Here is a 25,517-nt window from a genome sequence, read left to right on the forward strand (position 1 = left end):
TCCCAAGAGTGACGAGCAAAGGTATTTCAGGTCGTTGTCAACATCACTTCATCCCAATATACATGACAATCGTACCACTTCTGTGTTGCCGTCATTATGTTCAAACGTTCTTATAGAGTAAGAGAGGCTCGCCAATGTTTTCGATCTCGGGAATGGTGCATTTCAGATCAAAGGCTTTGGCAAGGACAATCTTAAATATCTACATTGTCGGTTAGCACGGCCCGGGCTCATGTCCACGCGATCATACCTTTTGCACGTTGATGCTGTGACTGGTACTGCTGAAGATCAAGCTCGCTTTCATCGCCTTGGCGAATCTCTTGGCCTGAGGAATCATCAGCACATTCCCGGTCATCATTCATGGCCAGCGTTCCTACCTGAATGGAAATCTCTTCTTGATCTTCTCGAGGAAAATTGACAAAGTGGTCATACTTGGTGCCGACCAGGAAAGGAATAGCTGTCTTGTTGAATCCACGGCCCTGCCGGTACCATTCCTTGATGGAATTCAATGTGCTCTTGCGGGTGAGGTCAAACATAAACAGAATCGCGACGGCATCATTGCACACGAGCGGAAGCATATTGACGAATTCGCGTTGACCGCCCAGATCCCAGATCGAGAAAGTGATCTCCGTGTTTCTGATGGAGATTGTTTTTTCCATGAAATTTACCCCTGTTGATAACGTCAGAATACGTGCAGCACGAGTCTAAAAGAGTAACAAACCCAAAGTCTGGATATAATCTTCGTCCCAGCTGCCCTCCACGTACTTGACCATCAAACTTGTCTTGCCAATTTGAGCATCCCCAACCATTCCAACCTTGATCACCACGCTATTCTTCGTCGGTTGGGATGGTTGTTTCTGAGTGACATCTTGAGAGGCTTGCGAAATTCCTTGTCGCTGTTCAGGGCCGCTAGACAATCCGGAACCCGGCCTCGATGATGACGGCGGGCGTGGTTGTTGGGTTAATGTCGGAGATTCGGTAAATCGAGACTGATCATTCTCTTGGTTGCGAGATACATGTGCGGATGGGGAATCGAAACCGCCAGTGTGTGAGGTGTAGTGAGCGCGAGAGTCGCTGCTGTATCCATTGTGAAACTCTGGAGGTCCCATTGCCTCCTCCGTAGCCGCCAGTCCGGGACCAGACATCTCAAGGTTATGTTGATGACCGGTTTCTGCGACATCCGGGACATCAGGCACAGGCTGCGGTACATCCATGTCGCAAATTGTAAGCTGGTTAGGAATGACTCCACGACCTGAAATGATACGTCTTCCGTTAATTCTCCGATCGCCTGCCCGAGCGGGGAGCACGAGGGAAGCTGAAACTGACCTAATTGCGGAAATGCCGGTAGAAGGCAGGCTTTCTCAAGGCCGCATGAGATGCGGTTCGGCAATTAAAGATCGAAAATACTTCGGCGATCTGAATTTGAGGTTTGATAAGAATGACTTGAAACGAAGGAGGAAGAAGGTCACTCGATGGAGCTTCTGTTTGTTTTTGTTATGCCTTTGCTGGAACAAATGACGTGGGCGGTAGCTGAACCAGCAGACGAGTAAGCAAGGGAACAGACGGCTGAAAAAATGATGACCAAGCGCTCGGATCACAAATTAGCAGGCGACAAGAACAGCAGGACTTGATCGCGAGGCACAAGGTTATGCGAGACCCTTATGGGCATCGGCATCAAGTCAAGCAAGTCAACACAGCCGCATCCAGACGAAGCGGCCCGATCTACGCTAATCCGCGATAGGCTTAGCACACATCCCACCTCAATCTCTGGATGAGAAAAAAAAGTTCCTGAGCCCTAATCACTGATCCCCATCAAGCAACAAGCGCCTTTTTTCATCCTGTCGCACGACTGGCTCGTGGACACTTATACCGGGATATTCACATCGTAACTACGACACAATGTCCAAAAGAGCTGCCGACGCGTCCGAGGAGCACTCCGCTGCTCTCAAGGCCGGAGAGCGGCCGGTCGCCGATGACATTCCAGACGAGGCAGGGGAGTTCGAAGATGAGTTCGAGGACGAGTTCGAGAGTGAGGACGAGATTTTGGAAGCAGGTGTCGATGGAAGACCTGATGCGGAGCGCGAGGAAGAGGAAAAAGGTTTTTCAGCCGATTTTCTGTCGCTCGAATTGTTACTGACAGGAATGCGATCACAACAGACGCTATGGAGGTTGACAAACAGACATTCATCCCTGGAAGAACAAAACTGGCTCCTGGAGAGGTACTGTCTCCGGATCCGTCTACATATGACATGTTACACACGCTCAGCACACCATGGCCTTGTCTCTCATTTGACATTGTGCGCGATTCCCTTGGCGACAACCGAAAGACATACCCCGCGACGGTCTACGCTGTTTCTGGTACACAAGCGGCGGGAGGAAGAGCAAAGGAGAACGAACTGCTGGTGATCAAGATGAGCGGTCTCAGCAAGATGGAGAAAGAGAACGAGACAGATTCGGAGAGTGATTCAGATTCAGACGATGATTCCGACGAGCCGATTCTCGAGTCGAAGAGCATTCCCCTCGGATCAACAACGAACAGAATCCGCGCACACCAAACCCCTTCCCAGTCTGCCGACTACTCCAGGCCGCCACAGACGATCACAGCGACCATGCTCGAAAACTCCCAGGTCGTCATCCACGATGTGACTCCTCATCTGACCAGCTTCGACGTCCCCGGCACAGTATTGCCGCCGTCAGCCTCCAAGCCGCTTTCGACCCTGCGCATGCACAAATCCGAGGGTTACGCTCTGGATTGGTCCCCACTCCAGCCCCTTGGAAAGCTGTTGACCGGTGACAATGACGGATTGATCTACGTTACCACCCGCACAGAAGGCGGAGGCTGGGTTACAGACACCCGGCCATTCACCGGCCACACATCTTCTGTCGAAGAACTACAATGGTCACCAAATGAGCGCAATGTGTTTGCTTCCGCCAGCAGCGACGGAAGCGTGAAAGTCTGGGACGTCCGGTCAAAGTCACGCAAGCCCGCCGTTGACGTCAAGGTCTCCAACACAGACGTCAATGTCATGAGCTGGTCAAAGCAGACGTTCCATCTCCTGGCCACTGGTGCTGATGATGGACAATGGGCTGTCTGGGATTTGAGACACTGGAAGCCGAATGCGTCCGCCCCCTCGTCACAGATCAAAGCATCGCCAGTCGCAGCTTTCGACTTCCATCGTGAGCCCGTCACCAGTATCGAATGGCACCCCACAGATGACAGTGTTGTTGCCGTTGGTTCTGCCGACAATACCGTCACCCTCTGGGATCTGGCTGTGGAGCTTGATGAAGAAGAGAGCCGCGAGGCTGGCCTGGCCGAAGTGCCTCCCCAGCTGTTGTTCGTTCATTACATGGAGTCTGTCAAGGAGATTCATTGGCAGGCTCAGATGCCTGGTACCATCATGGCAACGGGCGGATCCGGATTCGGGTAAGTCCTTCAGTGGAAATTGTTCTATGTTCGATGAGCTAATGCTGACTCCTTGCAATAGTGTCTTCAAGACTATCAGTGTGTAAATAATCGGCATGCGCATGCGGCACTTGACCTTCTTGAAACGACGATACCAACAGCTTCTACGCTGTCATTTGATGAACATATTATAGATTCTTACATAGGGTAGTACAGCTCGGAATTGAATGAATGATTATGAAGTGCGACGAATTTCACCGTGGATTGACTACCCTGTCTTAGCAATGGCGCTAAAAGGAGTAAACTTGGGAACGTATCTCAGCCATTTACAGCTACAGCTGCGAACTGCTCTACCTTTTGAGTAACTGTAAATTTCTAGTTAGGATGAGCAATTCTGAACATTCGATGCGATAGTAGTATATATATACGTATGGATGGGCTGCTTCACTCTTCATGAGCTAAGTAATATAGGATTATAACGACGGCTGACAACTGACTAGATTAAATCGCCTACAATTTCTATCTTATGATAATCCCATAGCAGAGTGTGTGCAATCCATTGATGCGACTGCCCATAGCCGAAACAACTTTGCAGTCGAAACAACTTTGGAGTGGATTTCTGGGGAAATGCGGGCGAACCAATCATTGGCAGGGTATTCTACTCTAGATGCGGGGAAGGCTGCGACTCCAAAACGTGCCCCCGTGATTCCTGTAGCTGCTTGGTGTATGCTTTTCGTTGATGCGTCGAAAGAGTTATCAGACGGCAAATCTTCATATTTTCCCTGCAGACTGACAACCAGGTCTTGTCCATGTTGCCGTCCGCCCTTTGTCTTTCCCCCGCAGAGCTCGGCGCTCAACGTCATTCACCCCGCAATTGGCCATGAGGATCGGAAGGGGCTGCGAGCGCTGTCGCCATCGTCATATCCGGTGCACAATTCGGAAAGGAGCATCGTCTTGTAATCCCTGTTCGCGCTTGGGACGGGTCTGTCGGCTCGATCCACCATTTCGGTTTAGAACTGTTCATCACGTCTATCAGAAGAGCCATGGCACAGCGTCGAAATTCGACCTTGTGTGGGATCCGCATCAGACTTGGGTGAAGACTCCTACGTCATGTATGTTCATTCTCCTCTGTCATCTAGTCATCGACGATGTGCTAATGATTCCAGTGACGTTCGTACTTGAATCGGCAGATGATTCTGCGGAATGGGAGACAGAAGCACCGCAAGACTCTCAGGATGAAGCACCGCATTCAGAACAGATTCCAGCAACACCAAGAGCTGTATTTCCGGACATATCATCTCTACTCATACCAGGACCGACAAAGTCTTACGATGCAGTGATCGAAAACCACCCGTTAGACCTCCCGGCACCGACCCCATCGATACCTGACGAAACCCAACTGATACTTCCCTCATCTACTGCCATCTCGCCAAGTGCACTCAATAGCATAGTATCTCCTTTGGCATCAACAGCCTGGACAGAGCCGACGTCCTCGTGGAGCCCGATAAGCCCGCGGGCAATCAATTCGCCAAAGTTGTCCTCTCGCGAGGCATACTTGTTACGTTCATTCATCTCCAAGATAGCTCCTTGGGTATAAAAGCTCCCCTCATGGCTGGTACAGTGGTAGTACATTCTGACTTTGACAGACCGACATCTGCGACTCACGCTCTCATTTTTCGACCGAGGTACCACGCCGGGCACTGGAAGTGCCTATGGTGCTGAAGGCCGTTCTAGCTCTCGCAGCCAGACACGACGCCATCCTATCAGATGCTAGCGACTGGGAAGCCGCCGAATATCACGGCCAATGCCTGGAACTCTTGATCGCTGCGCTGGCGCAGCCGGAGGATACGTACGATGACAACCTCCTTATCACGGTGGTGATTCTACGCATCTACGAGGAACTGGAAAGCAACAATGACGAGAAGTACCATTTGTTCGGCTCAAACCGTCTCCTCAACACCATGTCCAGGTCGGCGTCATCCGGGGCCTAGCCGAAGCCGTGAGCTGGCAGTTCCTGCGGCAGGCGATTTATGCATCTGTCGTCCAGTATCAACCAATGCAGCTGGACCTGGAGAACTATGAGCGCTCGGCTGTCTTTCACCGGCGCGACGACGCTGCGTATGCAAATGTCATCATTTACCTGTGTGCTCGCATTCTTCAGTGTGGAGGAGCGTATACGCGTGGCATGGACGAGGAGACATGGCGCCAACTCTCCGATAGCGTTGAGCAGTGGCATCGAGGGAAGCCAATTAGTTGGCAACCGTTGAAGTACAAGCCGGCGAACGTTGCAGAGAGTCGACCGTTCCCTGAGATCTGGATGATGTCTCCGCCAGCAGGTATGCATCTGAGCCCGTGGACCGCAATGGCGCTGACACCTCGCAGTGGTCGGAATGCAGTACTATCACACCTCATGTATATTCCTCACTCTGTCAAATCGACACTGGCAAGCTGCTAGTGACTTCGAGCTGGCCCGTTCGCAACGCATAGTAGAGGTAAGATCGTGCAAATATTGGAAGAAGACCGCTACTAACGGGCCAGAATACAATCGCATCACACCTAAACATGGTCATTGGCTTGTCCATGTCAAATGAGACGGTCGAGAATGCATACTTTATGGCATGCCATTTATTACACCGCTGTAAGTTTCTTGTTTTGAGCTTTCTCGACCACCCTGACGGTGTTAGATGGGTACTGCCTGCGACATCCTCTCGAACAACGCGGGTCATTGCGCTTCTTGGCCCATGTGGAAAAGACAGTGGGCTGGCGGACGCGATGGATGATATGCGAGCTGGAGAAACAGTGGAGTGAGCTGCGGGGACTGGACACGTGGGGAGAGTCGGCTAGTTAATGGAGTCTGCAAGACTACATTGTCTGGATTTTGGAGGATTGTCAAAACTTCTATGCGATGTATTATTTGAATACCTGATTGGAGCGAAATGTACGATGATATATAAGACACCGGTTTCTGTCAGCCGTATTGGATACTTAATCTCATTCCTAGAGAATAGTTCCGCTTGCATTGCGTCGTCGATATCGCTCGATAAAAGCATAATGCATCCATATATGATGTTGTGGACAAGAGCACCGCGCTACGCAGACATACTCTTAATCATCTCCTCCAACTCCCTCACATTCCCCCAACAACCCTCTTCTCCAGAGGCTGCCCATCCTTATACAGCACAAATGTCGGCATCGCCCGGATATTCATCTCCTGCGCCACAGAGCGCACCTTGTCGACATCGACCTGGATGAATCGCACATTGGGGTACGTCTCGCTCAGCTTCCCGATAGTAGGCGCAATGGCCTTACAGGGACCGCACCAGGTGGCGAAGAAATCGACGACGACGGGACCGGACGACGTAAGGGCCTTGTAGATGACGGGACTTCATATATAGTCAGTGATTCTGCTTCTAAACTGGAGTTATAAGGGGACCTACTTATCGACAGCTATAACTTTGCCGTGAGACATGGTTGCGGCGGGGCTGGAGAAGAAGCGGTTGTAGATAAGGCGGATGGCTATCAGATTAGTGAGAAGGGTTGTGTTGCGAGGGGAAAGAGGGGCAGGAGTGCTTACCGATGTAGACGGCGAGAGCGAGGATAATGCGGGTGTAGTCCATGATGCTGATAGAAAGGTTGTTAAGCAAAGATGGGTCTGTTGTCTTGAGGGGAAGACGCCGATGTGTTATATTGATTAGTAAGCAATTCAATTCAGCATAAAATAGTTATGCCACAGGTACGGGTAGTGAAGGACTGTCCACAGCAACTGTGTTTCAGACAGTTATCGAGATCGATTCTCCTACACTACAAAAGACAGTGTCATCATTGTGACACGGCCAGATTCCACCGATGATAACCCATGCAGGAATATGAGCATCAGCACTCAAATTTGATAGCAGCCGACGAACGGAGGGTTGACAATTCTGTTGCCTGTTAAGCCTGTTGGCCTGATCCCCTCATCCATCGACATTCCCGTCACAGCTGTCCTCTAATCTCTTGCTATTAATAGCGCCAGACATGTCAAGGATATGCATTGCTTCATAAGTGCCTTCTGTTGACTAGCTCATTTGTTGAATAATTTGAGCGCCTCTTCGGCACTATATCTAGTAGTGTCTATCTATCTCTCCTACCATGCGTTCTTGATTGAATTACACAGGCCAGACTCGGCACCGAAATGGACCGGGACAGTGTCTTGACGAGATACTCCGATAGGCTGTGAGAGTCTGAGAGATATCATTTGCTGTGGAGTCACACAGGTACCTGGCGAGAGTGGAACGCAAGAGCATTGCAGATTTCTTCATCGATATGTTCAGTGGCAATGCAACTAGTACTCAAGGGTCAGGCATCAGTATAATGCTCAGCGAATATGACCCCGCATCGACCACACGGTGGAAAGTTGGAACCAGGACGAGCGGTCCCTGAGAGGAACTACGTAGTCTTGTCTAACTTGTCTTTAATTAACAACCGCTGATCTACACCTGACTCGCATCAGACTGGATTCCATCGGTCCGCAGGCCTATAAGATCTCTTTAAAAAGTCAGGGTGCGCGTAGCGCCAATCCTCAAGAGCATGGGCTCAGCCACAACCGGTGCCAGGGTCTGCATTGGTTTGTTGTTCTTCAGGATGGTTATCTGTTCGAGCTTTCCCGTTAAATGATATATAATTTTTTTTCTTCATGATGCTTTTGAAATTGTCAAGATATGATATCCCACCTCTGAGGCATACCAGATGAGGCCGCTTTTCTTCTGTCTGCTCCTAGCTTTGCGGCGCGTTGCAGCCGATGATGACGAAGGATCCGATTCCAACCCCAGATGTAAGCTGAAATGTCTGTCCGTACTTGATCAACGGCTGAACAATCAGGCAACACCAATGTGAACATTGCATCCCAAACAGATGCAGACTCTATCGCCTCCTGTCAAACCGTCCGCGGTAGTGTGACCATGGCGAACTCTGCGAGCGGGACTATCAACCTCCACGGAGTCGAGACAATTCAAGGCCCTCTCACAGCTCACGGAGCTTCGAACCTCAGTTCGTTGATAGCATCGGACCTGAAGACCGTCACTGGAACATTGACCGTGGAGAATAATGATGCGCTCAATCAAATCTCAATATCCAATTTACAGACTGTGGGAGGAGACATCAAAGTGGAGAACAATCGAAATCTGAAAGATTTGTCGTTGAGTGACCTGGATGAGGTCAGAGGGGGGCTGACCGTCTCCGGTGATTTCAATCGGTTCGTTCAAGCATATTCTCCCTGTTACTTCTCACAATATCTGACGAGGCGTAGGATCTCCTTCTCGAACCTTGACACAGTCCGAGGACCGACAACGATCCATAGCTCAGGCACCTTTAACTGCTCAAGTTTGGATAGTCAACGGTCTGGAGAGGACAGAGTATTCCAAAGCTCGTACTCATGCACGACCGGCAAAACCAACAAGTCATCCAGCAGCGATGGACTGAGCACGGGTGCAAAAGCCGGAATCGCCGTGGCAGTGGTGATCGTCGTTCTGCTGATTCTGTTCTTCCTTTGGCTATTCATCCGCCGTCGAAAGCGCCAGCAGAATCGACGAACAGAAAAGACAATACCAGAGGCTGCCCCATCGCCCACACCGTCTCCCCCCGGCCTTACTACCAAGACAGAAAAGCTGACTCCAAAGCTCACGCCGCCCCAAGAGGACGTCGAGAGGAGTATCCCCCGAAAGCCACCGTCCCCACCACCAGCCGCAGACACGAGATCCTCTGTTCCAGCATCCTTGCTCCCCGGGTCCGAGAGAATGTCTGTTCCTGTATCATTACTTCCTGGGTCCGATCCATCAGTGTCCTCGGCCACCGCGTCCCACCGAAGAGTAACTTCCGACCCCACGCTATTTTTACATCATATCCCATCCCCAGTGCCGCGACCTCCACCGTCAGAGATGGATGTTCCGATGCTAGACAGCGGGAATGTATACGAGGTGGGGACCGGCCGAACAAGGCCCCAGACTCCTATCTATGAGCTGGACGGAGGCGGAATGAGCAACCACCAGCAGCCTATCCACCGCGAGTAATGATTGATCATGACAGGTACATAGCTGTATGCCAAGTAGACAATGAACAAATGTCTGCAAATTGTATGCCCGAGCGCGAATCCTTTAATGAAGTTGATGCCATTCATTTCTTCCATATTAGCATTAACTGACGAACTCCATATGCCGTTTCGAGTACATGAAAAATCCAAATCGTCTATACGGTCATATCTAGCAATTTACATGAAACCCTAGGACTTCACCCTCACTGGCTGCAGTGTCTCCCCATTCGCCAAGGGGCCACACCACCCATACACATCACACCGACACTGCTCGAAGCGCGGACAATAGATATCCTCCATACCAAACACCACATGCCAGACCTTCTCAAACACCCACCCGACCCCAAAGCTATCCGTCAGGTTCGTCTCCCCCGCCCACGCCAACATGCGCTCATAGTCCCGCTTCGGCCGCTGCAGGATCCGCTCCCTGCTGACGGCAAACTGCCCGCAGCAGACATTCCCAATATGCTCGGGGACGCGCTCCTTGCCGACGCCAAACAGCGTCTGGTACACCTGCGGGAAGTACGCGCGGATATCCTTCTTATCGATATCGATCTGCGTCGGGGACCAGGGGTGCACGTTTGTCGGACAGCCTGGGTCGTGCTCGCAGCGGAGGTTGACGTAGCCCTGTGCGGCGACGGCCTCGAGGCGGAGATTGCGCAGCGCGACGCTGGTTTTTGGGCCGAAGAGGTCGTTGTGCCACTGGTCTTGGTTGGAGTGGATGAAGATAGTGTAGGGGGAAGTTGGTCGTAGAAGTCGACGACGTAGGAGAGGTAGGCGGCTGCTTCGCGGCCGCGGGTGGTGTGGGGACGAGGAGGTGCGGAGCGGGTTTGCTGTCGGTGGTGTAGATGAAAGGGATGGCGTCGCTGTTTGGTCTAGTATCAGCATATGGCTGGGTTTGGAGGAAGTGGGAGGGACGAGTGTGACGTACTGATCACGGCAGTAATTCAACAGCCAGGTGAGATCTTCCGATTGTGTCGCGGCTAGCACCAGCGAGATAGTGCTGTTGGATGAGTATGTCTTGGTGATGTCGGCGAGTTGCTGCGTGACTGAATGGTCGTTTTGCTCGAATTCTAGACAGTCAGTGTGGCTGCCTAATTTGGCAGGGAATGCAAGTTCACCGTCAGGCTCCAGCGCGAAATCTCCCCGCCGATACAACATTAAGGTGAATAGCCACAGACAGATCAGCGCTGTGCAAGTAGTGACTGCTGTCCGGCGGGCCGGCCATCTGGACAGTCGTCGTTTCGACATTGAATCTGTCTTCTGCGCAAATGTCTGCTTCATAGTAGGACCAAATGAGAAGACGATGCTGCGGACAGGAGATGTCCACGGTTCTACTGAAAGAAAATTCAAATAAGACAGGTCAATTGGCGCTTATGCGAGGTGTCATCGCCATAGCCATCTTGCCATGCAGGGCCAAATATGATTCGTCTTTCTCGAGACCGGTTAGGTAACCGCCTTTGCCTTGCCTTAGGCTAGTCTACGTCTACTGTGTAATACTTGTAAGCTGCGTAGCACCAGGGAAAATAGTTTGGAAAAGCAAACGCCGCACCCGCTAAGTGGAGCCCCCACAGCTGGGTGCCAACCTATTGGTGCAATGACACGCCGGCACCTATATCCCTGGCCAGTCATAGATTTGACGGGTTTGCTCCTTCCAATTTTACTGGCTTACCTTGTGCACTAACCGTTATGACTAGCTGCTATTGGTCAAGCTTATAGTTCAAAGCCGCCCCACCTTGAAGCTACCCACCTGTTCCTGATTCACTCGGATCTGACGGGTTCTTTTCTGTCATACAGCCTCACCCAATCACGTCAGGGCCTCAGCGCCTCAGTACTACGTTAGATCTTGCTGACCTTAGAAGTACAAGAAATGCGTCGTAAATCAATTGATGAGAAACGAATTTTCTAGAGATTTTGAACAAGATATATGCAATCGCTCTAGGTTCGCGATAGGATATTTGATCCGGTGAGCTACAATGATCATATTAATTGTTCCTTAGCGGCGTATCTGGCGACATGAGCTACAAGCTTTTTCCATTTTCGGAATAGGATAGAATGAGTCTCGAACCTTCGGGGCCTCGGGCCCTGTTATTGTCTCCAACATTAATATCGTTAGCTAGCCTCTAAGCCTCTAAGCCTCCTCCAAAACTCTTCCCTAAGTAGAGCCGATGTATGGTATAGATTAATTAAGAAAACTTTTGCCCAGCGAGGCCACGCCTTCTGAGTGGCGACCAGGATAAAAGGCCCTGACAAAGCCACAGGGTTACATCGTTTGTCCAGGTATTTGAGCTATGGATGACGGCATGACACGGATAGAACATTCTGCGATTGTAAATTCCAGGAAACTGTGTCTGTACAAGCTATGAGAAGTGCAGTGGCTTTTTCTACCCAATGATCAAGATTCATGCAATGAGTGGCGGTGGAAGCCAGAGAGCAAAGGCAAAGCCAGAGAGTCGTGCATTAATATTGATCTCTTTTGTGTCTTTAAGTGGAATGGCGCAGGATTTCGGGGCCAGATGCGACCAGTAGAATTAAGGTCTCAGTTCCAGCCTATGTTAACCGGCCGGACCGAGGGAGGCAACTAAGCGAGCTTTATCCAGGATGGTGATAGTCATGTGACATCTCCAAATCTTCGATTTCTTTTATCAGTATCACATGTTGCCTTGGTATAGGTTCCCTGTATTGTTGAATGCAAAGCCTTCCCCTTGCTAATATGATAGTTACCGTGATTGCCGATATCAAACCGCGCTGAGGGGGCAACTAGTTTAGAGGGAATAACCAGCTCAGCATCATATGATTGTAACACGGACAACGTCTGCGGAGATTCAGTTGGAGCGGCCAGTTCAAAGATCCCATAGCCCATTGCTATTAGCAGATGCGAATATCTCACACGTTTTTTTATATGATGAGACTGGTATGTATGTAATGTAATTCTTATTAGCTGTATTGTCCATCTCTCTTCTGGGATAGAAAGGCAATAGGTCAATTTTTATGCAACTTGTCCACTGCAAGAGATAATATTGCCCCTCCTAATCCCTTATAGCGCTATATCTAATAGATAGGGTCTCTGTTCTGTCAATCCCTGCGTTGCCTGGCTTGGATATAGCATGAGCATGCTTATAAGTTACACTGTTAACTTCTCTGTCCCTAGCAATAAATACCGGGTAAAGGGATGAATCTTAAATTTATATAAGCTCTCTTCCCCTCCTGGAGGTGAGATGGGTGACTCTAATTCCTTTAACCCTGTGAATATCATAAGATTAGAAATGCCTGATATAGCATACTGACTCCCTGCATTAGATCCTCTTCTCAGAGATCCATACTAGATGGAGTTCTTTAAACTGCTTATATACAAGCATTCATCTCTCACAGGAGAAGGAGAAGTTGTGTAGAAACAGCCAGTACTGTGGCCAGTGCTATGACCACTGAATTCTGCCATTTACTCTGGATTTACTAGAGAACCATCTAGATTCACCCTGCCACTAATTGCAAAGGTGAGACCATTCTTATTATCCTCTCAAAATGGCAGTTGCCTGGTCACTTTAAGGTCAAAGGCTTGGCCAGGCACTGTGCTGGCTTTATAGAGCTTAGTGGTCGTGCACTATGCATCACCAACCACTGTTAGTGTTTCTGCTTTCCAGCCATTCAAGCCACATCAGCTGATTACTCCTTGATATCCATTGAGGTGATCTAGCATTGGGATTCTCAGTAACATAGTATGATTGACCTATTGCAAGATCCACAATGCAGATCTCCTTCTTCTCTGTTTGAGAGCGAAAGAAATATATACTTTAAGTATACACTGCAAGAGTGCCTGTGGCATTTGGAGTTGGGTTTGAGCGCTTAGGTGCCCTGAGTATTGATTTAGGAGAACTGTTATGCTAAGCATAATCTGAAGGGAAGTATAAATGGTAGACTACTCTGAAATGCATCTCATCGTGACTGTAGCTCAGCTTTGATGACCTCCTGACTCTGGGATAATTAACATAGAGGACGCCTGCAGAGGCGGCCAGAACGGCTAAAGGCCCCTTATCAGTAGCTAGGGAAAAGGCACTAAACTGATGAATTAACTCCTCATTGGTTAATCTATGCTGGTGATATTTGGACATGAGGAGATTATGCAGCCAATCATATATCTCTAGCCTCCGACTCCGGAAGCACTACTTTAAGAGACTGGCTGCCTTTGTTGAAATGGAATGGGCCAGCCACTTGATAGAGGGTCCCAGAAAATGGTCTGGACGAATGCCCTAAACTCCTGGGTGGTAATAGTAATATCGCTCTCATTCGGTCCTGGTGCCCTGTCATACAGGGCTTGGAAGGGCAAAATCATGGGGGCGCTGGTCATCCCGGTTGGGGTAGCGACGACCTCTTGGGCCGTTTAAAGCTGCTGGCTAGCAGCTGACTGATTTTCTAGAGGAGGTGTGTGGACGGGTCGTGAGCGAAGTGCGGCGACGTATGCGGGGGTGCCGGGTTCGGGGCATTAGGCGGCATCAGCATCCATTTTTCGAACGTCGCCCGGGCCTTTGAGCGCCGACGAGAATGACGAACTTGGTTTGGCCATTTGGAATTGTCAAGCCAGAATTTGGCATTGGAACGCAGCTTGGCCATGGACTCTGAGACTCCTACTTCGAGGACTAGAGTTGGCCATCGTCGCGTCTCTCCCTGAGCCACTTGTCGCGATGGGGGATTGAATGCCTGGTCGCCTTCTTTTCCCTTGTTAGCTGGCTTGTATGCAGTAGTCTAGCACACTAGGTAACACTAAACCACAAAGCAAAGGACATACTGGTTCCTACTCCTATGTCAAGGAGTCTGCACTCTGTCGGATTGAGTAGTCCCTGGTGTACCCAAGGTAATGTTGATGGACTGTGAATTTTGTGAAAGAATGAGATTAAGCAGGTGAATTTAACCAGTTTATACAGAAGTTGACGTCACTGCTACTACTATTAACTTCACCAACTAGGTGGTTACTACTCATTAAATTGTACAGGAGTGAGAATGACGAGATAGTGAAAAGATTACCCACCAAATCTATGATAATTCAGACCATTTAAGCAGTATTACTAGGACGACGGACGCATTGCCTCTCAGCCATAGATTTTTATCACTCTGTAAATGTGGGAATGATTCACTGCTCAGGGTCGGTGTCAATCCGAAGGTAATGATCAGTTGTTTCACTGATCCTTGGTAAACGCCTGAGAAATTGTCAAATGCTAAGTTGTTGCATATTGTTAGTGCAACACTGTAACTGAAGTAGAAAATACGTACTTGCTCCCACTCCACCCCATAAGAGGTCCGCTTCAGCACGGTTGATAGTGCTGTTGAGAGCCCATTCCACAACTGAGCGGTTGATCCACCGTTGGTGGACGTCGTGGGTCCCAATGCTTAGCATCTGTCATACATCTACCACTCAGCCAAAAGGTGCCCAGACAAAACTATCTCTAGCTAGTAGGGATGAGACAGTACAGTAGGGTCAACACAGCAGGGATGGCACGACATCATCCACCAGACTGTCGGCCAGTCGGGGACGCTGAGGTGTGGACCACTCAGCATTCACCTTGGCCAATGATAAAATGATGGCTTATGCGGAGTCTAGCACTTTCAAGGTCTATTCCCATTTCCCAAGCTCCCCAAAGAATAACTGGACTGAGAAGGGTGGTGAATATTCTTAGCTCAAGTCTCTTTTAAAGCTTCTCAAAAGATATGAGGGCTAAGAAATGTAGTGAATCTTTTAACTATATCACAAGGTGGTATCCATATAATTGACTGTTGTAAGATATATTGCGTGTCTTCTCCTGTTAATTGGAGTAAAACCTATGGTAGTCTGGCCCTGGTCTCTTCGAATAATAGTGTATAAGGACTATCTTACCTTTAGGTTACCTAATAAATGATCAATGTGCCTCAGCTAAGTTATCTAAAGGGTTTAGTTTTTTTTTCCCACGGACTGGTAATAGAGTCTTCACTAGATGGAGATGATTCCCTTGTGATTAGACTAAAATCTTATTCCCAGAAAAAGAAGCATATTGTAGTCTTTGCCTTCCAAGCTGCTGATAATATATTAAAAAATAGTATATACTAACTAATAAATATGTTGAAGATGTGATTACCATTCCCAGTACTATAATAATTACCTCTCCCAGCTGATGGTATCGCAGTTCTGTTTTCCATTTTCTTCTCTAGTAAAGATTCTTCCTTCTTTCCAACAATGCCCTGGGCACCGCCAGGTGTCACATCGCACTCAATTGCCCTGAATATCGCACTGATTTTGCCGCCCTATACCCATTCTCTTATCTATCAGACGCCTTTTGATCTCCCTAGGTGACTCTGAGCAGGTTTCGCACCACAGGTCGAAGCTCGGGAAGGGTAGCCGCGTTGCTCCTGCTGGAGCAGGCGTTTAGGAGTAGGACCTTGCATTGCCTGCTGTATGAACTTAGCGGTGGCTTAGCCACACAGGGTATGGAATGAGTGCTTATATATTAGATTGTATTAAGCTACTCTAAGAGGTACTACTAGACGCTTTATTATGCTGGTAAGAGCCTATAGCCTTCTGTGTCTCCTGAATAGTAGGAGACTGTAGGAGCTTCTTTAGCCTATTATCCTAAGCCTATCAGCTAACCATCACAGTAGTCTTCTACATGGTATTTAACCGTCATCGACTTGGACCACCCGAGCCCTTCTGTTTTCTTTCCTCGGCCATTTTATCACGCTTTCGTTCTATAAGCGTCTTCACTTAGCACCAGGTTTAGCTCCTGCCTTTGCACACAGTTTTTCAATGCAAATGAAGCAGCCAACTCTTCCAGCTCATCCTTGGTCTTTCCCTCGAACAGCTCCGCAAACTCCCAGGTCAGATATTCACTGACCAGACACTCTCTCACCACCCGCTCCACCTGGCGATCAAACGTCCATACCGGCGGATACTTCTTCTTATGAAGATGCACCGGAATCATCTCCTTCAGCTTCGCAATAAACGGCTCATAGACATGACTTACACCCGTCTTATCCGTGCACCCCCAGAAATCCACGCCAAGGCGCTGCTTCTTCTCCACGAACTCGCCAATGAGTTTCATATACGGCGTGTCCGGATTGACGTAGACCATCCCCTGATACCCAATATCCTTGTATAGCCAAATACTCCAGCTGACATTAGAGTCCGCATAAATCCGCAGCTGCTCACGGAGAAGCTCGGCGCGGGACCGTAGGATCTCTTGCGCATTCTCGCCTCTCCGCGCGTCCGGGTAGACAGGACCGAACTCGCCGTTCCAGATGGGGACGTCCCAGTCACGCATGAACTGGACTTTTCGATCGAACTGGGACTTCAGTTTTGCTTTTTGCTCCGCTGTGCCGGTGTACAATGGCTGCCCGGGGATAGGGAAGCCCATCGTTGCATAGTCGTGACAGGAGTAAACCACGTTGGGGAGAATGCTGTCGAAGTGAGAGAAATCCATCGAGTAGGTGTTCCCATCGAGAAAGAGGATGTGATTCGGATCAACGGCGTGGATGGCGGCATGAACGCGGCTGTACCAGTCCAGGAGTCGAACGTGTGTTGGATCGGCCGGTTCATTGAGAGGGTTGTATCCCGCGACAATGGGATCATTGGCATAATGTTTCGCAATAGCAACCCAAAGGTCAATCACTTGATCTTGAAAGATTTTGAAGTCCCAGAACATGGCGCGCGAGAGCCCAGTATCGCAATGCCAGTCTTGGTTCTGGCCGCCTGGAACGGCATGGAGGTCAAGGATGACGTAAAGGTTATATTTGCGACAGATTCCCACCACCTTATCGAGCATGTCGAAGCCAGCTTGCTTGAAGACAGGTGGGTTCTCCTGGTCGTCCATGAAATGTCTGTAATTGAAGGGGACCCGGATGCAATTCAGACCCAAGGATGCGAAGAATTCGGCGTCTTCTTCTGTGAAGAAATGGTGTAGCAGTCGGTCGAAGAAGTATTGTGCCTTTTCTTTCCCTAGGACAGATGCCATGGCCGCGCGGTGTTCATGCTCGTGGCCTGGGTATCCGGTGATGAAGTTCTCCATGTTAAGGAAGCCTCCGATAGCGGCACCTTTGAGGATGACTGGTCGGCCATGGCCGTCGACTATGTCTGTACCAGACACACGCAGGAAGGAATGTTGGTTTGTGTATGAGCCCATGATGGCCGGCGAGAGTATTTTTCTGAACCTGACGTGGCTAGGAATACGGATTACTCCACTAGCTTAAGACGAGAATATGAGGAACTATTCCATGAAGAATACCGGCGAGAAAACCCAGCAATAAATATTGCGATCTTTTATGTGATCCCTCTATAATACATCCATTTGCTAAAATTCGTCATACAAATGAGCTGCTCTCCGACACTCCCCGACGGGTCAGAGACTCCACCACAGTAGTAACTTTCTCGCCCGAGGTCGGATCGACTACCGAATGAAAACTACGGTGTAAGTATTCCAGAGTACAATTATCGAGGATTAAAGTTACTATACGCGTGCGCCGAGAGGAGGAGGCGTCAACTTCTGCGACACTCCGCGACAAGGGTCGGAAGTGGAACCGTCGGATGGCCCACTTCCCCAGGTTTGGGGCAATCCAAAACCCGCTAAAGGCGATTATCCGTCCGGTGTATCGTAGACTATCGGGGCCGGAGTGGGTGCGTATGGCACGGATATCCTTTAGAATGACAATTCAGGAACAACAGCTCCGAACAAGTCGTTCCTCAAAAATTAGCCTCATGTGTTAGCACCGTTTACTCCCTTCTAACTGTAACAACTCCGCCACATGTAGCCCGATTGTACATATGTGCTCTACAAAGTTGAGAGAAATATATCGACCATATGCCGTGGGCGTGATATGGATATACTATCTGTTTGATTGCCTGAGTATGGATCTTGTATAGATTCCTCTTTTCTCATACAATTGTACTATATCATGTACTTATTACATCCTAAATTTATTCTGCAACAGAAGCTTCAGGACCCTTTGAGCCGTACACACTTTGCATGTGTAGATATGCTACCGACGCCGAACCTCTGAACAGGCATCCATATGCACCGACACCCTTGTCCCCAGAGCAGAGCTCGCCTTGAAACATGGTAACCTGAGACTACATTTCGAACCTTGCCACTTCAACCAATCTGGTACGAGCCCATGTGCCTCGGCGGAACCCGAGTCGAGAACATGATATCGATCTCCTCAAACGTCCGACCCTTGAGCTCCGGGATATACACCCAGCTCACAATCGTAGCAACCGTCGCACATCCACCAAACACAAAACCAACCTTGCCTTTCATATTAGCCTCATCGGGATTAACCATATAAGGAACCGCAACATTCATCGCAATGCCGAAAACTGCCTGTACGGCTGTAGCCAAAGCTGTGGTCTTCGCGCGCAGCAAAGGGGTCGAGACCTCGCCTAACAGGACAAAAGAGATGGCCCCAACAGTCATAAAGTATACAAAAGCGTAGATAACTGTGAAAGATGCTTGGACCCATTTCGCTGCGGTGGAGGGGACGACGTCCATGATGCCGATGAGCAGGAGCAGAGCGGTGAGAGTGGCCATTCCAGAGAGGAACAATTTCCGACGGCCGAAAGAATTGACGATGAACCAGCTGAGGAAGTTGCCAAAAACACCGCAGGCTGTGACACCGACACCTAGATCGAAGGAGTGCGTTGTCTCCAGCCCAGCGAGTTCGAAGAAATACGTGGAGTAACCCAAGACGAAGATGATGCCGACGAGATGCTGGCACACAAATCCACCACAGGAAATGGCGCTGCGGAGTAGATTTGTACCGCGAAAGCAGTCGACGTAACTGGCCTTTGCTTGCTGTGCGCTCTCTTCGACGGATACCTGGATTGTGGTCAGTAGAGCAGAGACGTCAAAGTCCTTCCCCCATAGCGTATGGAGCGACTTCCGAGCCTGGTCCATCCGGTTCTTTCGAACTAGATACCAGGGTGATTCCGGAGCAAAGGGAAGCCCGGCAAGCAGGATCACCGAGAAGAACAGCTGCATCGCAAACGGCCCCGCGAATGCCCAACGATTCTCCCGCTCACCAAACCCCTTAATGACTGCATTAGACAGGAGCTGACCAACGCAAATACCCAAGTTGACACCAGCAGTCGATAAGCCACGCAGCACCACCGGGGTAATTTCGCTGCAAGTGAGCGGCCCGAGTGTCAGATAGAATCCCAAGCCAACCCCAAGAATGAGCTTCGACACGAGGAAGGCGCCGCGGGCGTGCGAAAAGATTTCACCAAAGGTGCCTCCAATGCAGATGATACAACCAAAGAGGAGAGAGCGCTTGCGCCCAACCCTATCCGCCATCCAGCTGCAGAGAAATCCACCAAAGAATTGGCCGATCGAGCTGGCTACATTGAACGCGGACTGCCAGTTCGCAGGAAGGATCGCTTCCCCATCCAAGACGTATCCGTATTCGCGCCGGAAGGCAGGGACGGAGATTACTGCGCCGTTGATTTGAGCATCGAAACCCCTGCATATAGCCGTATAAGTGTTGTATTCAATTGTTTATCGCGGGGAAGCTGGTGGTAAACTACCTACCAACCGATCGCACACATGGCCCAATAAAAAGACCACGCGATAATTGCCTTATGGTGCTCCACAATATAGGAGAATGTCATGGAATCTTCGACTGAATGAACCGCATCTATGTGTTCTTTGTGGCTGACCGAAGTCGCCTGTTCGGCAGCGTCTGCAGAGGGCTTTCCCTCCATGGCGTCAGACATTGTAGCAGAGTAGTCAAATTGATAGATGTAGACAGGAATGGGTAGCAACACCTTTGCTCATCAGTGTCGCTTGTATATCCTGATGATCGACCATCCGGGGTTCGACTATATATCTGCGGAGAACTCCCCCAGATGAGTATAAGTGTATACTAACTACTGGACGCTAGAGACCGCTAAAGTCCGGGGTAGTGAGAGAATCGGCTTAGCCACTTGGCTGGATCTCCGACACTCCGCGAAGCTGACCAAGGTAAGGTTTCGTCAAGAAAACCTAAGTGTGCATTCCATGCTGACACGCTTGCGCGGTACTGGTGAGTGGAACATGAAAAGAGAAATACATTTAGGCTATGGGTGCAACTATCCTATCAATCTTTGTGGATTTTGCTCTCCCACTAAACGAATGGAGAACCCTAGCCGGTATCAGTCGGATTATATTGATCAGAATAGAATAAGTACTCTCTTGGGTCAATTTAAATATCTCTAGCTCTTTACCACAGTAATTAAACCGAATATGATTATATCACAGGAGTCAGAGTAACTCTATCTGGTGGTAATAAGAAGTTGATAGCATGTTGGCGTGGGGGAGATTTCAAACCCGTGATTTGCCTACTAGACTTAAGAAAAACCTAAGCAGGGCTTACTATGGTGTAGTGTTATATAGAAATTCTTAGTTTATCAAGACCTGTAAAGGATAAGCAGAAAAAGGAGGGTCTCGCTAAATATGGACCCCTTCAACCTTCCCCCAGGCAGCCTCGACAACCCGCCCAAGATACGCCGCATCGGCCGACTCGCCCGCCCAATACCGATTCATCTCCACCGCTAAAAGCACGGCTTCCCTCCACCCCAAAGGCATCACGACTGCGCACTGCCCCTCTTTGTCCAACTGCCCCTGAATCGCCAACGCGGCAGCCACGAGCACCAGTGCACTCCGACTACAATTCCGAAGCAGAAAAAGTGTCCCGTGGTGCCGATGCTTACACCCGGCGTGGTTAACCCACAGCCTCTCAACATGCTTCTGTAATCCCTTCAGCACAAGGCTCCGCAGTAATACTCTCTCCCCATCCATCGGAAACCCGCTAATCAGCGCGTCAATGAAGGGCCAGTAGATACTTTCGTATAGATTGAGCAGGTGGCCGCGAAGGACAAATCGACAAATATCATCCGTTTCTGGCGGCTGGTCAAGGGATAAAACCCGTGGAAGCCGGATAGCCCACTCCTCTGCTTGAGACTCGTGGATACGGGTTGCTGTAGCTAATCCGTCGAGGAAATGCTCTCCGGGTAGTGCGGGGTAGAACTGCACGATTCCCTTCGCGATACAGGATGCTAAGCGGCGGAGGGAGATTTCAGAGAGGTAGAAGTACCATGATTGTTCCTCGCGGACGTGGAGGCTTTCGCTCGGGTCCGGAAATTCGGCACCCTCGTTTACGGGGGTGTAGGGAAGAAATGTGGGTATGTGACCATTTCTGTTTGCGAGAGGGCAAAATCAGGGACGGTCAAGTGGCTGCGGAGTTCACGTTCGAATTTCCAGGAGGACCAGTAGATTGCTTGTTCTCGGCTTAGAGTTCGCCCGCCGCTGGTGCGTTCGCTGTGGACCGGATCAAAGACCTGCGTGTCGCGTGAGGAGGGGGAGGACTGGAATTGGAAGGTTTGACAGCATGCTAGGGCATGGAGGAAGAGTTTCCAGGCGGTGTCTAGGTGGAAGAGGGTAGCTGCGTATACACCGGACAGGAAATAGCATTGTGCTTCCAGTACCCTATCTGGGCCGTCCACCGTCAGGGCTAGTCGCTTCTGTGCGGCTTTGTAGAAGGAGCGGGCACTGATGATGGATGCCGAGTTCCTTTCGGGTTGGTCGGGGCCCTCAAATGGGGTAGCGGTTGCCCCAAGGGCGAGAACGAGAAGGGCAAGACATGATTCTGGGGACCAGTCGAGCCCCTCAACGCAGAAATAGGCAACTAATCGGCGCGTATATGTTTCGTCGAGCACAGGATTTTTGACGTGCACGTATTGGAAAAACCGATCGAGTAGCGGTCGGGTGAGTCGCATGTCCAGGTTATCCGGTGATAAGCCACTCCCGGTGTCTGTGTCGGTTGAGGTAGAGGCTAGACCCTCCCCGCGCGGGGAAACTGGGGTTAGATCAAGAACCGGCCACCGGCAAATAGCCTCAATAGATGGAGGCAACAGTCGAGTCCGGTCTACGTCAGAAACTGTCTCGCCTGGAGAGGAGTCTATAGCAACCGATGTAGACCCCCCAGCATGTACCTCCAAGTTTCCTAGGTTTTCAATAGCAGACTGACACTTCCCCATCGCATCTCTAAGCTCGCTTAGTTGCTCCAAGATCTTGATACTCGCGGGATCGTATCTGGATAAGTCGACGGCGGATTGGACGCACCGAGCGCCAACCTTGAGGCAAAAGGAGCATGAGGGCTTCCGATTGTCGCATTTGGTGCGACGCGCACGGCAGACCTGGCATGCGGTGATGGCCCTTTTGCGGGGGTATGCCGCGGCTCCGCGTGGAGTCCGCCGTACGTCGCCGGCTGTAGATGGGCCGGGGAGGTTGAATGGAGCCTCAGTGGTGGAGGAGGATTCCATCAAAAAGGGTGGGGTTTCTGCCATGTGTTGGTGATCTCGGACGCATATGTCGCCTATTTCTGGGAGAGTCGCGGAATGTCGCAGAACTAAAAGCTGTCCGTGGGGGAAAGCTGGCACCTTTTGTGGTCGGTTAAAATGCCGGGATAAGTTGAGTGGAGAACAGGCTAAAGTAAGCACAAGTAAGTTGGTCGATAAGGATTACTAACTTTATTCTTCAAATACATAGAGGTTAATTTTATCAGGGAGGGGATATGGGTAACTCTGTGGGGGTAATACAGTTCCTGCATCCCAGGTCTGCTTCAGCACAGTTGATAATGCCATTGAGAGCCCATTCCACAATTGAGCGGTTGATCCACCGTTGGTGCACAAGGGCTTGTGGATGGGGTGGAGAGATTATCATCAACACTTTGCAAGTAAGATAGCTGAGCACCCTGAAGCAGGTCCTTCCAGCGAGGGGAGGTCCTGTCACCGCGTATGTACAATATGCCGGATGTACTCGGCGAAACTTGGGTTCAGAGGGGTTGAGTATCATTGCAAACGATTGTCTCGAACGGAGCTATCATCCTGTGTAAAGGAATTAACTGCCTCTCTTCTACAGGAATCGGTGCGAGACCGAGACTCCCGGCGAAAGGGTCACCCTGAGAACGTGGATTGAACATTCTCAAAAGCTTGTCCACGAAACACAGACCGCTATAGGTTCTTGCAGGAGTTACAAAGCTTTTAGTATTTTTCGAGAGTAGACGTATCTTGGAACTCACAGAAGCTGTTAGATGCAAAGTACAACGGACTAGTAGTTGTTGGAACAGGGTTACCTCAATGAACTCATACAGGTCAACCGCAACGGGGTTCCGACGTCAGAATAACTTCTTGAGAAGAGATTGCAGGTTCAGCAGCTGCAGCAAGGGAGCTTTATCTGTATCTCTCTTGCATCAGTCTAATGCTATTCATGTCAGGAAGGGGACTGACATACGGTAAACTTACCCAACATAATACACGGATATGATTCTTTGAGTAGTATTGCGGGAAGGGGAGAAAAGGAGGTACGTGAACCAATGAGATGGTCAACTAGTCTGGATATCTAATGTTGAGGTTACAGGACGGTCAACATCACGAGCGCCGTGGTACTCGCCGTGGCGGTAGAGGCAGAGGCCATGTAAGTTACCCAGGCTTTCTGGCACAAGTTCTAGCAAACAAGGCACTGACAGGCATTGATAGAATGATATACAAGCTGCCGCCGTCACAGCCCCTGCTACTGTTGCTTCCCCTGCTACTGTTGCTGCTGCCGGCGATGTTTGTTGCACCTGAGGCGGGCCTTGCTGCCGTGAGTAATGAGATCATAATAGAAGGCTACCCTATTGTGACTGTCAGCTGACGAGCCTGGGATAATTGGTTGAAGAAGCTCCTACTGTTCAGGGCACAAACAAGGCTGTAGGCTCTTGCCAGCATGACAAAACTTCTAGCAGCACCTCTGAGAATGACCCAATACAATCCGATATGCAAGCACTCCTTCCATACACCGAGTGGCCGAGTCACCGCCAAGGTCATGTAGCAGACAACACACGGCCCTAGGCGCCTCCTTTAATAGGAGCCACAACCCACTGCTCTCTTATTATGACATTACCATTTGCACCTACAGGGCCAGGGCAGTGATATCGGCAGCAGCGACCAGTCGGCGGGAGTTAAAAAGGGAGGAGCCATGCTTCGCAGGTGTGTAGTCTTCCTCTTAGCGATCTGGACGGACACCAGCGGTCAGTACACGGCCGTAGTGTGGAATAATGTACAGTTAATATATGCACAATTGGCTGTCCTTTCCGAGCTTCTACCTGTGTTGCAACCCTGGCCAACATACAGCAGCGATGAGTTTGTGTTCTGAGGCATATGAACAAGGCGTCTGATAGGCAAGAGAATAGGTATCAGAACGGCAAAAGAGTGCGACATTCAGGGTAATGGAGCACAATGAGACATCTGGTCTTGTCTAGGCCCGGCCAGGGCATTGTTGAAATAAGGAAGAATCATTACTAGAGAAGAGAATAGACAACGGAACTGGATGCTATTATATGAAATGACTGTTGCAGTATCAGGAGTAGCAATTATGTCTTGAACATATTTATCAGTCAGTGCATATTATAGAATGAGTAGTCCAGGAGGTGTTCATTCAGGATTAGAATAAGGCTCCTCTATATGTTTACTTGTGCGAGTTAACTCCACTAACATGATAGTCATTGTACTCTTAGGTTATACTCTATGTTATCACCATCTTGCTCACTTCAATCATCACCCAGCGACTTCAATATCTCTCTTATACTTATTCAAATCCAACATCGGTCACTCCTTATTTTGCTACTAAATACTTCGCTTGGTCTCTGTATCAATTTGTATTTTATACCATCCTTTCTCTTATTTCTTGCCCAGAAGACTCGCGCTGGTTATTGATCTATCATCTGTTCTAGTCCTACAATGAGTCTGTGAACAACAAGTGGCAATACAATATGGTCATACTCAGACAAACCTGAATTGACTCACTGTCTGGTGTTCTATAATCTCCGCCACCCTCCTTTCCGCACTACTATAATACAGCCTTAGGTCGTAATTATACTCCACACCCGAACTGGTCTACACTTACAACTCTAAAGCACCACATCCTATTCAACAGCAGGGATTGTTCCAACTTTTTTGACCCTGATTTATTCTCCTCTCTTTTGACGATCTTGCCTACGCCGCTGAGCACAGACAGCTCGACATAC

General features: G+C 49.7%; 12 protein-coding genes across 12 annotated transcripts; 4 read left to right on the plus strand and 8 right to left on the minus strand.

The window, feature by feature from the left end:
• Positions 1 to 21: 21 nt before the first annotated feature.
• On the minus strand, positions 22 to 1,672 carry P174DRAFT_130625 (Spg1/Tem1 GTP-binding protein). Its single transcript, XM_024821099.1, has 5 exons — positions 1,324 to 1,672; positions 719 to 1,249; positions 375 to 667; positions 248 to 322; positions 22 to 199 (listed from the first exon to the last, which is right to left on the minus strand). The coding sequence occupies exons 2-5, from the start codon at positions 1,209 to 1,211 to the stop codon at positions 101 to 103; spliced, it is 960 nt and encodes a 319-aa protein (XP_024683911.1). The 5' UTR covers positions 1,212 to 1,249; positions 1,324 to 1,672; the 3' UTR covers positions 22 to 100.
• Positions 1,664 to 3,647, plus strand: P174DRAFT_511105 (ribosome biosynthesis protein RRB1). Its single transcript, XM_024831752.1, has 3 exons — positions 1,664 to 2,095; positions 2,155 to 3,421; positions 3,483 to 3,647. Exons 1-3 carry the CDS (start codon positions 1,897 to 1,899, stop codon positions 3,505 to 3,507), a joined length of 1,491 nt encoding a protein of 496 aa, XP_024683912.1. The 5' UTR covers positions 1,664 to 1,896; the 3' UTR covers positions 3,508 to 3,647.
• Positions 3,648 to 4,152: 505 nt separating this feature from the next.
• P174DRAFT_439938 (uncharacterized protein) lies at positions 4,153 to 6,318 on the plus strand. The gene is made up of 7 exons (XM_024826933.1): positions 4,153 to 4,512; positions 4,567 to 4,991; positions 5,047 to 5,369; positions 5,405 to 5,736; positions 5,783 to 5,892; positions 5,939 to 6,038; positions 6,085 to 6,318. The coding sequence occupies exons 1-7, from the start codon at positions 4,281 to 4,283 to the stop codon at positions 6,246 to 6,248; spliced, it is 1,686 nt and encodes a 561-aa protein (XP_024683913.1). The 5' UTR covers positions 4,153 to 4,280; the 3' UTR covers positions 6,249 to 6,318.
• Positions 6,319 to 6,527: 209 nt separating this feature from the next.
• On the minus strand, positions 6,528 to 7,017 carry P174DRAFT_367561 (thioredoxin family protein; the record flags this gene model as incomplete). The annotated part of the gene is made up of 3 exons (XM_024822181.1): positions 6,528 to 6,783; positions 6,838 to 6,916; positions 6,975 to 7,017. The coding sequence occupies 3 exons, from the start codon at positions 7,015 to 7,017 to the stop codon at positions 6,528 to 6,530; spliced, it is 378 nt and encodes a 125-aa protein (XP_024683914.1).
• Positions 7,018 to 7,976: 959 nt separating this feature from the next.
• P174DRAFT_403988 (putative GPI-anchored cell wall protein Pst1) lies at positions 7,977 to 9,645 on the plus strand. The gene is made up of 3 exons (XM_024824009.1): positions 7,977 to 8,210; positions 8,258 to 8,630; positions 8,685 to 9,645. The coding sequence occupies exons 1-3, from the start codon at positions 8,126 to 8,128 to the stop codon at positions 9,442 to 9,444; spliced, it is 1,218 nt and encodes a 405-aa protein (XP_024683915.1). The 5' UTR covers positions 7,977 to 8,125; the 3' UTR covers positions 9,445 to 9,645.
• Positions 9,646 to 9,653: 8 nt separating this feature from the next.
• Positions 9,654 to 10,748, minus strand: P174DRAFT_511109 (DUF3431 domain-containing protein; the record flags this gene model as incomplete). The annotated part of the gene is made up of 4 exons (XM_024831753.1): positions 9,654 to 10,166; positions 10,226 to 10,330; positions 10,392 to 10,537; positions 10,586 to 10,748. 4 exons carry the CDS (start codon positions 10,746 to 10,748, stop codon positions 9,654 to 9,656), a joined length of 927 nt encoding a protein of 308 aa, XP_024683916.1.
• Positions 10,749 to 13,554: 2,806 nt separating this feature from the next.
• P174DRAFT_449770 (uncharacterized protein) lies at positions 13,555 to 14,853 on the minus strand (the record flags this gene model as incomplete). Its single annotated transcript, XM_024828876.1, has 2 exons — positions 13,555 to 14,170; positions 14,730 to 14,853. The coding sequence occupies 2 exons, from the start codon at positions 14,851 to 14,853 to the stop codon at positions 13,875 to 13,877; spliced, it is 420 nt and encodes a 139-aa protein (XP_024683917.1). The 3' UTR covers positions 13,555 to 13,874.
• Positions 13,630 to 13,839, minus strand: P174DRAFT_367639 (uncharacterized protein; the record flags this gene model as incomplete). Its single annotated transcript, XM_024822188.1, has 1 exon — positions 13,630 to 13,839. A coding segment is annotated over one exon (210 nt), but the record flags the coding sequence as incomplete, so codon positions are not given.
• A 1,160-nt stretch (positions 14,854 to 16,013) lies between the features above and the next one.
• On the minus strand, positions 16,014 to 17,687 carry P174DRAFT_439944 (glycoside hydrolase family 5 protein). Its single transcript, XM_024826934.1, has one exon. It carries the CDS (start codon positions 17,603 to 17,605, stop codon positions 16,163 to 16,165), a length of 1,443 nt encoding a protein of 480 aa, XP_024683919.1. The 5' UTR covers positions 17,606 to 17,687; the 3' UTR covers positions 16,014 to 16,162.
• An 884-nt stretch (positions 17,688 to 18,571) lies between these two features.
• P174DRAFT_367636 (maltose permease) lies at positions 18,572 to 20,187 on the minus strand (the record flags this gene model as incomplete). The annotated part of the gene is made up of 2 exons (XM_024822187.1): positions 18,572 to 19,934; positions 20,003 to 20,187. The coding sequence occupies 2 exons, from the start codon at positions 20,185 to 20,187 to the stop codon at positions 18,572 to 18,574; spliced, it is 1,548 nt and encodes a 515-aa protein (XP_024683920.1).
• A 712-nt stretch (positions 20,188 to 20,899) lies between these two features.
• On the minus strand, positions 20,900 to 22,797 carry P174DRAFT_449772 (Zn(II)2Cys6 transcription factor; the record flags this gene model as incomplete). Its single annotated transcript, XM_024828877.1, has 2 exons — positions 20,900 to 21,572; positions 21,611 to 22,797. The coding sequence occupies 2 exons, from the start codon at positions 22,795 to 22,797 to the stop codon at positions 20,900 to 20,902; spliced, it is 1,860 nt and encodes a 619-aa protein (XP_024683921.1).
• Positions 22,798 to 23,989: 1,192 nt separating this feature from the next.
• On the plus strand, positions 23,990 to 24,646 carry P174DRAFT_429714 (uncharacterized protein; the record flags this gene model as incomplete). Its single annotated transcript, XM_024825587.1, has 3 exons — positions 23,990 to 24,094; positions 24,410 to 24,480; positions 24,520 to 24,646. 3 exons carry the CDS (start codon positions 23,990 to 23,992, stop codon positions 24,644 to 24,646), a joined length of 303 nt encoding a protein of 100 aa, XP_024683922.1.
• Between the last annotated feature and the right edge of the window lie 871 nt (positions 24,647 to 25,517).

This window comes from Aspergillus novofumigatus, assembly GCF_002847465.1.
Source record: "Aspergillus novofumigatus IBT 16806 chromosome Unknown P174scaffold_3, whole genome shotgun sequence".
Taxonomy (NCBI): Eukaryota; Fungi; Ascomycota; class Eurotiomycetes; order Eurotiales; family Aspergillaceae; genus Aspergillus; species Aspergillus novofumigatus.